At 44.4% G+C, this 15,896-nt stretch overlaps 1 protein-coding gene across 3 annotated transcripts in view; it reads left to right on the top strand.

Moving 5' to 3' along the window:
* The first annotated feature begins 3,786 nt into the window (after positions 1-3,786).
* Positions 3,787-15,896, top strand: part of Cd99l2 (CD99 molecule like 2) — a 90,377-nt gene continuing 78,267 nt past the window's right edge. For 2 of the 3 annotated variants that reach the window (XM_026777081.1, XM_026777082.1), the window contains exon 1: positions 3,787-4,096. In XM_026777081.1, the coding sequence (XP_026632882.1) occupies positions 4,030-4,096 (67 nt within the window). In that variant the 5' untranslated portion in view covers positions 3,787-4,029. The remainder of the gene's footprint in view (positions 4,097-15,896) is intronic. The other variant, XM_005369180.2, reaches the window with a different exon arrangement.

Consider the following 15,896-nt stretch of genomic DNA (forward strand, 5'->3'; position numbering starts at 1 on the left):
TTCTCTGCACAGAACTGGCCAGAACATTGAGTGTGAGGTTAGTTGTGGAGGAGGGGACTCAGTGGGGAGTTAGGTCAATGGACAGATCTTCGTTTCCTAACGCTCACTCTTCAGGCAGCTGTGTGTGTGTGTGGGGGGGGGTCTGTCCAGGAAGAGTGGTACAGGCATTAGGGCCTAAGGCTAAGGGAGGGTAGCAGAAACTCATGGGAGGCAACTAAAGCCTTGAACACTGGCTGGGTCCCTTTGTATTCCAGAGATAAAGGGTAGGCCTTCATCTTTGCTTTCTTTCTGTCAGTTCCTATGTGTTACTGGTGGCAGAGGTGAAACATCAGGGAAGGAAAGGGTTTTGTTGTTGTTGCTTGTCTTGCTTTACTTTGCTAGAAGGTTTTCTGTATAGCCCCAGCCAGCTTTGATATTGTGGCAGTTCTCCTGCCTCAGCCTCCTGAGTGCTGGAATTGAAAGGATGAAGCACCACAACCAGCAGGAAAGAACAATTTCAACATGGACAGCAGTGCTCTCCTGATGGATATCTTCAGCAGTGTCAGGGTCTTCTTGGTGGATACTACCTACTAGGGCTGTTTTTGGCCACGGGTTGTAAATAGAGACTGCACTTTAGTTTCCCCGCCACCCAGATGTGAATAATCACACAGAAACTATATTAATTACAGCACTGTTTGGTTGATGGCTCAGGCATATTGCTAGCTAGCTCTTACAACTTAAATTAACCCATTTCTATTAATCTATGTATCATCATGAGGATGTGGCCTACCAGTAAGGTTTTGGGGTCTTTCTCCTTTCGGTAGCAACATGGCATCTCCCTGACACTGCCTTCTTTCGCCCTGCATTCAGTTCCGTTTTCCCACCTAGCTCTATTCTGCCCTGCCACAGGCCAAATCAGCTTCTTCATTAACCAATGGTAATAAAACATATTCATAGCATAGAGAGGGGAATCCCATATCAGTGGGTGAAGGCGGCTGTAATGGTCTGTCCTGTCCCTTTAAGAGACAAGCCTGCCCACTCCCTCCCTGTCTGCACAGGCAAGAGGCTCTTCCTTCTGCTTCCAGCCTGATCTCCTTTCTTTCCATTCCTCTCTCCTAAAGAGGTAACTTCTGCTCTCTCTCTCTCCCTCTCTCCTCCCCCTCCCTCTCTCTCTGTGCCTCTTTCTCTTCTTTCCCCTTCTCCCCTTTCCCCCTTTCCTTTCCCTTCCATAACCCACTAAATAAATACAAAGTTTCTGTGCATGGTGTGCCTATCCCTCTCTGTGTCTCACCTGTCATGGCTCCTCTTGGCACTGGCTAAACTGCCGAGGTCTCTCACCTGCCAAGGGCCGAGGACTACCCGTAACTCCCCGCCTGGGACCCACCATCCCTCATGGGCCACTGGCCCTCGGAACAGCACAGCTTTTGTTTTTTACCATTACAGAGGCTTTCTTGAAAAAGTGGCTGGTATATAGAATTGAGGGTGGATATTTTGTGAGAGGGGTTTTGTAGATGTTTATTTGGGTAGCAACAGAACTTCATAGTCTTGACAAGCTGCTGAACCCCAGGGCCCCCAAGACATCATGGTTTTTCTGTTCACATATTTCTCCCACTGGGAAGCCACTGGGGTCACTAGTAGTGTTCTCAGCTCACTCAGGACAACTGCTATGCTCCAAGGATGGCCTGCTGGCTCTTTTGGATAATGAACATTTTGTGGACATTTTCTTGCTTGTGAAAAATGTTGGCATTTGAAGAGTGGAGTTTGAAGGCCTAAATGCTTTTTCCAATATCGGGGATATGAGAAGTTCAGGGAAGATCTAGGTGCACAGGTGAGGAGAAAGGAGTAGTGTGTTGGCAAAATACTTGGTCAGGCATTGGTTCCAGAATTCAGATGCACTGGTAATAAGGATGTTGTTTATAGCGGACAGGGCAAGCAAGGGTAATAGCTTCTAAGTATTGGACTTCCTGTATGTAAACCAGCTTCATGTTCAGTTGCAAGTCAATAGGGTTACAATGATTGGACTGAATCTCTCACCCTCACCCAGTTCTAGGTGGGCACTTCTTGCCAACGGAAAGATTCACCAGTCCTCTCAGACTCAAATTAACTCCACTTATAAGAGACTGAGAGACACACTAGGCCCCAGATATATCATCTTACAAAGGGAGAGTTATTTTATAGCCTTATTCAGGCATTTCAATTGAGAAGGTTGTTTATTTGGTGTCATTTGCTATATTATAACACCATTCTTTTCTCTTGCATCTAGATGATCTTGTGTTGCAGAGAAGCCTACATTTTCGGTCCCGCCTCATTATCTGCTGTTACCTCCACATGACAGCTCAGTTTCATCCAGTCCTCACCACACTCCATCTCACCACTTCCTTTGTTTCACTGGCTCTGCTCCTGGGTTCTGAAAGCCTCTGCTCTTGGCCACTCTGCAGGAGGCCTGCCAGTATTCTCCTGGCCCCTTTGACTGCAGGGTCCCCTGGTTACTTTCTCAAAGTCAAGGTGCTCCCATTCACTCATTTTCCTTCCTTGATTACTGAGGTCACATATAAGGCTGTTACAAGAAATTAAGACCTCTGAGTGGTGGTGGCACATGTAATCCCAACACTCAGGAGGCAGAGGTAGGCGCATGTCTGTGAGTTTGAGGCCAGCCTAGTTACAGAGTGAGCTCCAGGACAGCTAGGACTGTTACACAGAGATACCCTGTCTCAAAACTCCCTCAGAAGAAATTAGTTATCTCTGCTCTTTAGCTCCAGTTCCTGCCAGCTTTGCCCATGGGAAGGTCTACTCCTAGCACTTTGTGTGTTTGTTTCCCAGTCCCATATTTAGAGCAATGGATAGAATAAAAACAGAGAAAGGGAGAGGGAGAAAGAGAGAGCTGAGAGACGGGGTGTGTGTGTGTATGTGTGATATTCATGTGTGTGCATATGTGTTGTTTGTGACCAGGAACACTGGGATTGGCAGTAGGATCCATCATTAGAAGTGACCAAAGACAGAGGCGTGGACAGGCTCCATGCTGCCACAGTGAACAGCCTTGATTTCTTTGTCCTGAGAGCTGGTTGTAGCTGTGCTCCTCTTGGGAGCTTTTTGCTACTCTGCTGCAGCAGGCCCCGCGGCAGTAGGCTTTTGGTTGTGGCACTAGTGAGGGGATCTGCGTTCCCGCCGCCAGGGAGGTGGACTCTATTTGCTGAGATTCATGGGAAAAGACTGCAGCGCGTTTGTTAGTCACGGGGCGTATTTTTTTTTCTGATCTATTGAGCGGCTGTGAACTTTTGTAATAGTAACCCTGTTTCTAACCCAAGTCTCAGCAACTATTCCTCAGTGCTTTGGCTCTGGACTGAGCCCACCCTCCTTATTGCCTGCTGTGGTGTCTCTGCTGGTCTCAGCAGCTACCCAAATAGCCCAGTTCTTTAGTTTGAGGCAGGGAATTTGCTGCAGCTTTCAGCACGCGGCAGCGAATGAGGCCAAGGCTTAGGAGAAACCTCTCAGCTGGGGGACCTGCACTAGAGGAGGAAGGTGCGGTCCAAGGTCGCCGGCTGGCAGCACCCCAGCTCTGTGCCACGGTGTGTAGTGGCCACGGAGTAGCCGTTCCTGAGCACCATCTCCACTGCTGCTTCCCACACCCTGGCCTCTGGTGGCGCCCTACAGGGGCTTGCAGGCCTCTTCTGACATTCCCCTAGCGACGATAGGGTGGGAAGGGGTCTGCGGCAGTGAGTAGGCAAGCCACCCTATCCAGATCGCGCGACAGAACGAGTGTCTGCGAGCCCCGCCCTCGCCCTATGCCCCGCCTCCAGACTGCGGCGGAGTCCCCGAGAAGGCAGGGTCGCCCAGTCTCCTGCCTTGGGCCCTGAGGAGTTCCCCCTCCCCCCAGCACGGGTATTAAGGCGCGCCTCTCCTCCGTCCTTCCTGACCGCGCGACGGGTGCCAGCTTTGGGCGGGGCCCTGCGGTTGTGACGGGCTCCTCCTCCCCAGCTCCTCCCATCCCCGCCCCCTCGGGCCCTCCTGCGCTAACCGTGCTCCTTCAGGCCCCTGTGCCTGCTCCCAGTCATGGTGGCCTGGCGTACTGCTTTCCTCGTTTGCTTCGTTTTCTCCTTGGCCACCCTGGTCCAGAGAGGTAAGGTGGAAGGGGGTTGGGGCACCCAGGGACCCCGCCCTGTGGCCTGGGGGTCGCTCTGCGCATGAGCGGCCCTGCCCCCGTCTGACCGGCCTGAAGTGGGGGCTTTGGGCAATTTGGCCATTCTTGGCCTAGGGGTGAGAGGGTCTGAGGCTTCAGGGACTGAGCGCACTGTGAATTATATAGTCGAAGATGAGTGATGGGACCCTTCTTACTGATTTTAAAACACTAGACTGTTAAAATGCTGGCCAAGCAGATGCCACCATTGGTGACAACAGCTGTTCCCAGGAGTGTATCTTGGGAAAACGTTGGAAAAAGCAGTCATTTTGAAAATTGGCTATGAGGCCACCTGCAGCAAAAACATCTGGAGAGCTTTCCAGGTGACTTCCTGGCTAGGCCTCGGTGGTCTCAGAGTGGGGACAAAGTGGAAATGGGGCGGGAGGGGCAACTTGTGGGTCTTATATTAATTAGTTCTCTACATGCTATTGGTGTTTGTCCCTACACTTCTAGAGACTTTGGCCATATTTTTTGGAGGAGATGGACACAGAAATTGTGCTGAATCAAAGAAACAAGTTTTTTTCCACCTTGTGCAACACAATTTGTGCACCAGGCCCAGCCACCTGGGCATCACCTGGGATTTTCTCAGAAATGCAATATCTTGTACCCTGATCCTGACCTGAATCAGATTCAGTGTTTTATTTAGAGTAATTTGCAGAAACATTCAAGTCTGAGTAGCATATTCTTATGATAAATACAGTCTGTGTTTGGAAATAGTATCGTAAACAAGTACCAGCAGAGTCTTCTTACATTTATTTATGTCCCGTCTCCACATCACGGAAAAAAAAACAAAGCAAAACAAAACTCCAAAACAGCTTCAAGAAAACCGTGTAATTGTAACTGAGCAAGAATTGTGCTTTGAGCTTTCTGAAAATGAAGGCAAACTTATCCATGAAAAACACAAGCTTAGGAAGACAAAACTTGGTCCTAGCACTGCCTTCTAGTAAGATATATGTCACATATAAGGAACACTGGTAAAGAGGAGAACACCTAGCCCGGGAAGTTATACAAAAGATACAGAAATAGTTAAGGACAACCCTGCTGGAATTGCTACAAGAAGAACCTTTTAGCGAGCTACAAAGGTATGGCCAGTCTGGGTTCTAGGAACTGATGATGCAGAGGGTAAAGAAAGCCAAGTCTTCAGTCTCTGCAACGACAATCTGGTAGAGGGGGGAAATTAGCTCAGACATCAGATCTACAGGATAGACTGCTGTGGAGAGAAGGAAGCAATCTCAAGGATAAAGAGCTGCTGATTTTTTTTCAGTTTCTCTTTGGGGTTAAAATTTTATTAACAAATGAGCTTTTGTAGAGAAAAGTATCCATCTGATAGGCCACCTTATCCTTGAAAGCTGTGTTCCAAACACTGTAGGAGATTCCTAAGACTACAAATGAGCTTTTATTTTCCTTTACTGGAATTGGAACATGAAACCCTGTGCATGCTAGATAATTGCATCTTATGGCATGGGGGTTTTGAAAGTAGACTTGTAAATGGCCAAGCTTTGAGAGACTGAGGAAGCGGGTAGAGCTGATGTCATAAGTGGTTAATTGGCAGCTAGGGTTTGCTCCCAGGCTTCTGTGACTCCACAGTAAGTCATCTTAAACCACTGGGTATAATTTAGACCTGGAGGCTGCCCCACTGCTAACCTTCAGCAGCTTCTTGTAAATGAGTTCTCTAAACCTGTTCAATTAGTCCATATAATGACTAACAATCCCAAAGGTGTCTTTGACCCAGGAATGTGTTCTTCATTGATCAGTTACCATTTCCTGGGTGCTTTCTGTGTGCCAAGTGTAAAATATATCTTCCTTCTTTCCTTCCTTTCTTTTTTTTTTAAATGGGGTGTCATATAACCCAATTTGGTAGCCTCAAATTTGCTATGTATCTAATGTTGTCCTTGAACTTCTGATCCTCCTGCCTCTGCTTCCTGAGACCTGGGCTGACACTTGTATGCCACCACACCTAGCATTATCTTGTTTCGAATCGCCACAATAATTCTTAAGGTTAGCTATTATCCTTGCTCCAAGTAAGGGGACTGTGGTCACATATTAGAAGAAATAACCAGGGTTCAACACAGATAAGAGTGCCACCCTGTGATATTTTCTTCATCTAAGAACACTGAGCCAGATGTAGTTTTCTTTTGAAGGTAGGGACCCAATTTTTCTGTATTGGGGTCTGCAGAGCTCTACCAGTGTTCCTTTATTCTTGTTCCTGGGCCTCAGTAATGGATTGTGCCTCAGAAACCTCTGCAGGCATACAAAAAGTCCCAGAAGCACATCTGGGAATAAGGTGTAAGTTCCTCCAGGTTCTAGGAAGTAGACTCAGGTTTTAGCTGAAGTTGAAAGGATGGTTACGAACTCATTCACACACCTTCATTCCCAGCACTAGGGAGGCAGAGGGAGGCAGGTCTCTGGGTTCAAGGTTCGCATGGTCTACAGAGTGAGTTCCAGGACAGCCAGGGCTGTTACAGAGAGAAATTCTATCTCGGAAAAACCCAACCCCCGCAAAGTCACTCTCTAAAGACAAAGGGGAGTTAACTTCAATATGTATCTTACTTCTTCTGAAGTATCTTCTGAGGACAGGTTTGTCATCTGAAGGTATCCAGAGTGTGGAAGTTGTTCTTCTGAGCACCAGGGAGAAGGACCTCAGCTGTGTATGTAAGAGTCTTAACAGGGGCTGTTTCTTAGGAAGGCCTTCCAGGAGCCAGACTCTTAGTGCGTCACACACATTTATTAGCCAACCCAGGAAGGTTGACACTGACCTGCTCTGCCTTTTGACATACATAATGATGTGTTGCAGTCTTGAAAAACAATGGAGCTGGGCCATGGTGGTGCAGCCTTTAATCCCAGCACTCAGGAGGCAGAGGCAGGCAGATCTTGTGAGTTCGAGGTCAGTCTGGTCTACAGAGCTAGTTCCAGGACAGTAAGGACCATCCAACTCACATATGATTCAGCTCTACCACGCCTGTGTATGTAACCAAAAGCCCTTAAGTTAACAGACTACACAGATACCTGCATACCATCTTTGTTACTATACTGTTCCCAATAGCCATGATATGGAACCAGTCTAGATGCCCATCAACTGACAAATGGCTAATGAAAATGTGGTACGTTTACACAATGGAGTTTTGAAACAATTTAAAACAATTTTATTACATAATAATATTTATTATTGGGGGCACATACATGCCACAGGGCACATGTGGTGGTCGGAGGACAGCTTCCTTTAGTTGATCCTCTTTTCCCATCATGTAGGTCAAAGAGATCAAACTCAGGTCATCAGGCTTGATGGCAGGTACTTCTACCCACTGAACCATCTTACCCACCCCACAATGGAGTTTTATTCATCTTTGAACAAGAAAAAAATTATATTTCTTGCTGGAAAGTGGGTAGAACTCGAGGTCATCATGTTAAGCAAAATAACTCACTCAGAAAGACAAATACCCAGATGTTTTCTCTCAGATGCTGAGTCTATATATGTATACATGCATATATTTACATTTATGTGACATGAAGATAAACCAAGACTGTTGGGGAGAGGTAGGGGAGTAGTAGTGTGGCAAGAAAAAGAGAAGGTAATGGGGAAAAGATAACTATCACATTTTTCTCAGATATGACATATATACATATACATATATGACCTAAATGTTGAAGGAAGACGCTCAGCCCCAAAATAATCACACAGATACTATATTATTTAAATCACTGCTTGACCCATTAGCTCTAGCTTTTTATTGGCTAACTCTTACATCTTAAGTTAACCCATTTCTAGTAATCTGTGTATTGCCATGTGCCTGTGGCTTACTGGGTAAATTTCCCAGCACCTGTCTCTGTTGTGACTACATAGCTTCTCCTTGACTCTGCTTCCTTCCTCCCAGCATTCAGTTTAGTTTTCCCCATCTACCTAAGTTCTGCCCTATCAACAGGCCAAGGCAGTTTCTTTATTCACCAATGGTATTCACATGATGGGCATGGTCGACCGGAAGTTGTAATTAACCAGACCAACTTAAAATAATATTCAGCTTTAATAAACAGAAGAAAGAAAACTTACAAATCAGGGTTCCAGCTATCCAGGAACGCAGAGGGCAAAGAAGAAGAGGCAAGAACACCTGGATGTTTTTATTTGTTTTGTGTGGCCCCAGGGGGACACACCCTAAACGGAATGTGATTGGCTGAAGTTCCCCATCATTCACAGCATACAGAGGGGACTCCCACATCACCTAAAGGCAAGAAGGAAGCAGAAGGAAGACTAGGAGATGGTAATGGGCAATAGGGAGGGCGAACATGAGTGAAGTACAACAGTATATGGATGAAAATGCCATAGTGAAGCCCATTACTTTGTATGTTAATTTAAACAATAAAATAAAAGTAGTATGCAATACCTCACTTCCTACATGGAAAACGTGTAGCTCTAAAGGGTTTAGGAACCTTCTGGCAAGTTTCTTCAATTAACCATGGGGATAATCCTCCTGATGTGGCAGTTATTAGGATTAAATAAGTGTGAGTGTCTGAAATGCTCAGCACAGGACCTGTCTTCCAGTGAATCCCTTTCAGGTTAGCACATATTAATCCTACATCTATATGATCCAGGCCACATTTAAGATATACACTTTGCAAATCTTGACAGCATTGCTTACATGAAATTTTCAGAGATTGCATATTTATAAAAACAAAAAATAGATTAGTGGTTGCTAAGGATTAGGGGAAGGGGATGGGAAGTGACTGCTTAAAGGATAAAGGCTTTGCAGAGTGATGAACATGTTCTGGAAATAAAGGCGATGCTTGCACAATCTTAAAGTACTTCAAAAACCATTGAATTATACATAGTGAAAGGGTGACTGCATGGTATATAAATTATATATTTGTTTAAAACAATTAACAAGGCTGGAGCTTTCATTGGTAGAACATGTGTTTAACATGTGCAAGGCCCTGGGTTCCATCCCCAGTACCTCAAAAAGAATGAATAAATAAATTTAAAAAGTAAAATGGCTGTGGGAGCCCATGTCTGTAATACCAGCAGCATTTGGGAGGATGAAGTCGGAGGATTGCTGTGAGTTTGAGTTTGAGAGCAATCTACGCCTTGTAAAATTATAACAGTCTGGACTACATGACAGGTTCCTGGTTAGCCTTGGATTATAACCAACCAAAGTAAAGCAATGCAAGTCAAAACACCACACCATACCACACCAAAAAAAAAAAAAACCACTGAATGATCTAACTATGCCAGGTGTGGTGGCACATGCCTATTAATGCCTATTAATCTCAGTGTTCCAGAAACTGAGGAAGGAGGATCTTGAGTTTGGGGCTAGCCTACTGCCTCAGCAAACAAACAACCAGAAGTAGGTGATGTGGGAGGTCCTTCTGTCTATGTGTTGCTTTTATTGGTTAACGAATAAAAAAACTGGCTTGGCCTTATAGGGCAGAGTAGAGCTGGGGGGGAGGGGACTAACCTAAATGCTGAAAGAAAGAAGGCGGAGTCAGAGAGAAGCAATATAGCTCCGCTGGAGACAGATGCCACATGGCAATGCACAGATTAATGGATATGGGCTAGTTTAAGATATAAGAGTTAGACAGAAATACGCTTAAGCTATTGGCCAAACAGTATTGCAAATAATATGGTTTCTGTGTGGTTATTTCAGGAATCTGGGCAGCTGGGAGCACATAAGCAGACTCCTACAACAAGTAGGTGCACACAATTGTGTGTTAGGACTGGTTGTCAACAGTTGGGCATGACCACAGTGGCCCCAGGTGCTACAAAGCTGAGTGGCCAGGCTGGGATCCTAGCAAGAACCTGTGGACTGACTCAGGGTATCAGGTTTGATAGATGTGCCCCAGAAAGTATGCAGGATTGACTTCAAGCTACGTAGTCCTGCCTGTCTCAGTCCTGGGACTTGGGCATCATGAGGACAGAGAGAATTTTCTTTCCTTTAATGTTTCTGGGATCAACATTATGCAGTTAGTCTTCTACAGGATCTGGAGACTCTTTCAGTGTTGCAGGATATTTGATCACACTGTGAACCCAGAGATTGCATTATTTACTGGAAAAGACTGTTTCTAGTTGTGGTGTGGCTCAACCCTAGCACACACCTTTAATCCAAGACCTTTCTGCTTGAATATTGTAAAGAGGAACAAATAAAGTCAGCTATAGGTCAAGAGGCAGAACAAGCAACCATTGATAGGAAGTGAACATAGGATTATTAAAGAAAAACCTTAGAGAGTGAAAGGGAGTCAGGAATATGGATAGAGATGCACAGGAAGTAGAAGGGAGGGCCATTCAGTTTGAGGAGGGTGTTTGGAGACAGCATAGAAGGAGGCTTCTGGAACATTGGTGGAGGAGGAAGGTCAGGTGGGTGCTTTTTCTGCCTCTTGGAACTAGCAGCCTTTCACCCCAGTATCTGTCTCCTGAGTCTTTATTGGTAAAATCAAACGATTGAGATTTTGTTAAAAATAACATTTCAGTCTTCAGAGCTCTGCTAAGTTTTCAACTCTTTTCTTGATGTTATAGGCCATGTCTTCATCCCTCCTCACGAAGTAGATAACAGGCAACTGTAACGAATGCACAGAAGCCATTTGAATGGGCATTTGTGGGTACCAGGGAAGGGCCTGGCGTTGCTGTAGTGAGATGACAATGAAAAGGCTTGTTTTGGCTGCCCAGAGGGGCCTAAGATCAGGAGCTTCATTGAGGTCAGGGAATATACTTTCTAGATTCACTGACTTTCCTTTTCCAGTGGTGTTTCCTACCTGATGGTTTTGCTTTTCCAGCTTTGTATCCACTGTTACTTTGGACATTTTGCATGTCATTCCTCTGCTGCTCTTGGATGCTTGGGAAGCCTGGCTCAGAGATTCCTGAACCTAATCTAGACTCAGCCCTTCCAGAAGCTTGCTGAGAGGTTCAGTGAGTGGTGATTTGATCACCATTGGATGATCTGTAATCCCAGCATGCAGGAAGTGGAGACAGGAGAATCAGGAGTTCAAGGCTAGCCTCGGCTACACAGCAAATTTGAGGCCAGCCTGAGTTATATGAAACCCTAACACCACTCTCCAGCACTTCTGGGTATATGCCCTGAGTATGACTTTAATCAACTAGCCTTGGAAGTTCCAAAGTGTTGCTTTCATTGCTCTCTATGTGCTATGACTCAGTTAGGATAGTTGAGATTCTAGGTAACAGTACAAATTCTGCTTTGCAAATGGAGGAGTGTCCAATGATCTTTAGCCACAATTTCAAAACTGTGGCACAAACTCACTGAGCTGCCATGGTGCAGCTAAAATGCTGCTTTCCCCAGTACTGAGGCTTTCCCCAGTTCTCCTAGATGCAGTAACTGTGTAATGTAAATATGAGGCTAGTCTCTTTGGTTACTTAAGTAGCAAAGATCATTCCATGCATTTGGTGTCATGACCATCTCTTTTTTTTCTACCCCTTTGAATGATGCCATGCTGTGCAGTCAGTTGTCACATTTTCTCTCTAGTGAGGGGGCTGAGCTGGTTGGCTCTGAAAGTTTTTCTAGGATTTTCTCTGTGGGAAGGCTTCCTATAGAGAGCATAATGCCCAGCAGGGCAGTTTCCTTGGAATTGGCAGAGCATGGGTCTTCAGGAGTCTAGAGTAGCTCTTGAGCTGGGGCAGCCTGGGACCCTTTTCTACATCAAAACAGTTACTGAGGTTTAACTCTTCCTATATGTAGACCACAGGGCAGGTCCTTACTCTTGAAATTATGCCTGGAAGTTGGGGGGAGGATTGCTTATTGTTAGGAAACTTGTCTAGCATATTTGAGGTTCTTGGTTCCATGAAATGGGATTGGGCAATAACAGAAAAATAAAAGTTGGTTCATTGGCAATGGATAGTTTGTTGGGGGAAAGTGGGTGCTGTTTTGTGCTCTGTAAGGTGTTTGGCACCATCTCTTGTCTTTAACCAGCAGATACAGGTTGCAGCCTGCTCACCTGTCTTTCCACATGAAGATAATTGCTGAGTGCCCAGGGTGCTGGAGGGCAGAATCTCCACTGGTAGAGCACCACTGATCTTGGCACAGATGTATATCTTGTGCCTTCCAAGATGGCTCTGTATGTGTTTGGTGCTAGGGGTGGAAATGAGAGCCTTGTACATGCTACTCAAATGCCCCACTGCCAAGTCACACCCCAGCCCTTGACAACTCTTTTTCTTTTGAGACAGGGTCTCTATACGTAGCTCGGGCGGGCCTTGATCTTACACACTTCTCCTGCTTCTTCTCCCAAATGCTGAGACTAGGGTTTGAGGCAGCATACACGACTTTCGGATATATACTTTGGAGTTCCCCTTTCTGACCTCAGTATACTCATGAGTCACCAAAGGTTTTGGTCTTCATCACTGCCTCAGGATAGATATGTTGGAAGAAATGAGATCACAGGTCATCTTTGGGGGTTGGCATCAGCTCTGCTGATGTCAGAATCCATTCTGGAGTCTTTGGTGAGCTTTGAGCTCCTGCTGGTTAGGTCAGTGGTCACTAAACTCTTTAGGTGGATTATTTTTACTTTTTATTTATTTAGTTTTATTTTATTTTATTTTTTGTTTAGATAGCCAAAGAGAACTAATATCTTTCATGTTAAAAGGTGGGAACAGATCCTTCTTAATACATTTTATTTTGGGGAACCAATGAAAAATGATAAACAGGAAATGAGCCAGAGACTTGCTCAGACAGTACTTACTTGGTTACAGCAATAATCGGTGGTCTTTGTATAAACTTGGATAATGTGTGAAAGTGTAGAGAAAGCACAAACTCCATCAATGAGGGACAGCCTTCCTTGCTGAATTGCCCACTGTGGGCAGTACTATCTCTGAGTAGGTGAGCCTGGACTGTATAAAAAAGATAGCTGAGCAAGCCAGGGTAAACCAGCCAGTGTTCCTCTATGGCCTCTGCATTAGTTCCTGTCTCCAGGTTCTTGCCTTGATTTGCTGTCCTGACTTAGTGATGGACTGTTGGAAGTGTAAGCTGAAATAAACCCTTCCCTCCTCAAATTGCTTTTGGTCATGGTGTTTACCAGAGCAACAGGAAGCAAGCCAGAATAGTCTAAAAAGCAGTGAGTTCCATTATGCCTTTTTCTATTTGTTTTGATGACCCTTTCTCCAGCCCTATCCTACACACTGGTCCTTTCCCTCCCACAGCATGCTGATTCTGCTTTCATGTCCCATGGGTTTTCCTACCCTCTTTTGTTTTCCCTGCCTGAAGAGCTCCCAAGATTTGTACTCTCACATGTAAATACATATATCTAAAAATTAAAATCTAGGTTATGTGTGTGGTAGATGACAATATGATGTTTTTGAATCTGGCTTATTTTGTTTAATCTAATGATCTGCAGTTGTTCCCATGATGTGGGAGTGTCATATCAATCTGTTGCTTTCATTGGTTAATTAATAAAGAAACTGCTTGGCCTGATAGGTTAGAACATAGGTGGGTGGAGTAAACAGAACAGAATGCTGGGAGGAAGAAGAAGTGAGGCAGACGCCATGCCTCCCCTCTCCAGGGCAGACGTGATGAAGCAAGCCGCCAGGTCAGACATGCTGAATCTTTCCCGGTAAGACTGGTGCTACACAGATTACTAAATATGGGGTAGACAAGATAAGATATGGGTTAGACAAGATAAGTCACCACCTCATGGTGCTACACACATTAATAGAAATGGGCCAAGCAGTGTTTATATGAATACAGTTTGTGTGTTGTTATTTCGGGTAAAGATAGCCGGTGGCTGGGAGCCGGGTGGCAGGAACACAGCCCGCAGCTCCTACTACATTCCCATTTTTGTGAAAACATTATGATTTTATTTTTCCTTGTGGTAGAATGGAATTCTGTTGTGTTTATCCACCATCTTTTCTTTATCAACTCAGTAGGCTGCTCATGTTTCTTGGCTGCTGTGAATAGTGCTGCATTAAATATAGATGGACATGATTTATGAGAAAAGATATGAAGCTAGCAAGTTTTTAGTTTGAATTCTGTCATGGATTTTTTTGGTAGTGGTGGATAAATGTGTAAAATGGTTAAACTGTAAAATTCAGTGTGGGGAGCCACACCTTTGGAATGGCTATTCTAACTGTATAGGAATTCATTGAGATGGATAGACTTTGGGTCTGGTCAATCTCACTGCCTGATAATTTTTCTTTTCTCTCTTCATTTCTTTTCTCTTCCTTCCTTCTTTTTTTGGGTTTTGTGAGACAGGGTTTCTGTGTGTAACAGCCCTAGCTGTCCTGGAACTTGCTCTGTAGACCAGGCTGACCTCAAACTCACAGAGATCCACCTACCACTGCCTCCAGTATGGGATTAAAGGTGTGTACCACCACTGCCTGGCTCCATGTATGTTGTTTTTAATTTGCAAGTCCTTTATAACAAAAGTTTTAATAAATAAAAAATACACTTTGATGGCTAATACACTGTTTGCTGTGTCTTATGCCTTATAATCTGATAAATATCAGCTAGAACCCATATAATGAAAAGCACTTGGATTTAAACCCTTCTAGTATCTAGAGTTGTAAAAGACCAAAAAGGCTTTTCCTATTTGCAAAATTAATACCCAAGAGTGGAGTTCCTGGGGTTCACAGTCCTTGTCACTTCATTGTTACGAAGTGGTGCCCAGCTGTCTCCCAAAGCAGCTGTGCTGGTTCTGGCTACTAGCAGCACATTAAAATAGCCATTGTGTAATAGCCTTGCCAGCGCTTGGCCTTGTCAGTGTTATCATGATATAGGTCTACAGGATTTGCATGTTTATATTACTCTGCTTTAATTTACATGTCTCCTGTTACTGCGTGGCTTGTTCAAGTTGATTTCTTTTTTAATGAATTGCCTGATCAAGCCTTTGGAGCGGTTCCTTGATTATTATTTTCTCCTGGTTCCCACTCATAATGCTTTATTTTCCTGTGTTCTTGGCTGTGTTTTTCTTCTGGCACACTCATCATCATTTTATATATATATATATATATACACACACACACACACACACACACACATATACACACACACACTTATATACACACACACATATATAAAATATACATATATGTGTGTGTATTATATAATATATAATATAATATATAATATAATCCTTTGGAGTCTAGAATATATATCCTTTCTTCCAGAGATTTCTTTTAGGATTTTGTCAGTTGCCTTGTGTGGTAAGCTCAGGCAAACCCGAAACAAGATTCTGACCACTTTGCTTGGTGTCTGTCAACAGCTCCAAGATCCTTTCGGTCTCCTGGGATTTAATTTAGGAAAAGCAGCTTTGAGGCCAAACCCAGGTCCTCTGTAAGAACAACAAATGCTCTTAACTGCTGAGCGAACTCTCCAGCCCTCCACTGCGATTTTATCTTTACTAAATTTTATTAATATTTTTTCATTTATTTTACACACTGACCATAGTTTTCCCTCCTTCCTCTCCTCCCCCTCTTTCCCCCAGACTTTCATCTACTCCCCTCCCCGTCTCCATTCAGAAAGGGGCAGGCCTCTTATGGGCATTTAATGCCCTTGCAGAGGACCCCAGTTTGGTTCTCAGCCCCCAGGTCAGGTAACTCCAGCTCCAAAGGAGCTGATGCTCTCTTTGTAGGCACTACACTAATACATATGCATAACCCCCAGTCCCCAGTAACATAATTAAAAGAATCATAAAAGTTTCTTTTTTGTTGTTTTTTGGATTTTGAGTTTTTTGTGGGTTTTTTTTTTTTTTTTTTTTTTTTTTAGTATTTAAATGTTTTTTTTTTTTGGGGGGTAAAACTCACAATACACCAACCGTCAGG

The sequence above is a fragment of the Microtus ochrogaster genome, unplaced genomic scaffold (genome assembly GCF_000317375.1).
Source record: "Microtus ochrogaster isolate Prairie Vole_2 unplaced genomic scaffold, MicOch1.0 UNK45, whole genome shotgun sequence".
NCBI lineage: Eukaryota > Metazoa > Chordata > Mammalia > Rodentia > Cricetidae > Microtus > Microtus ochrogaster.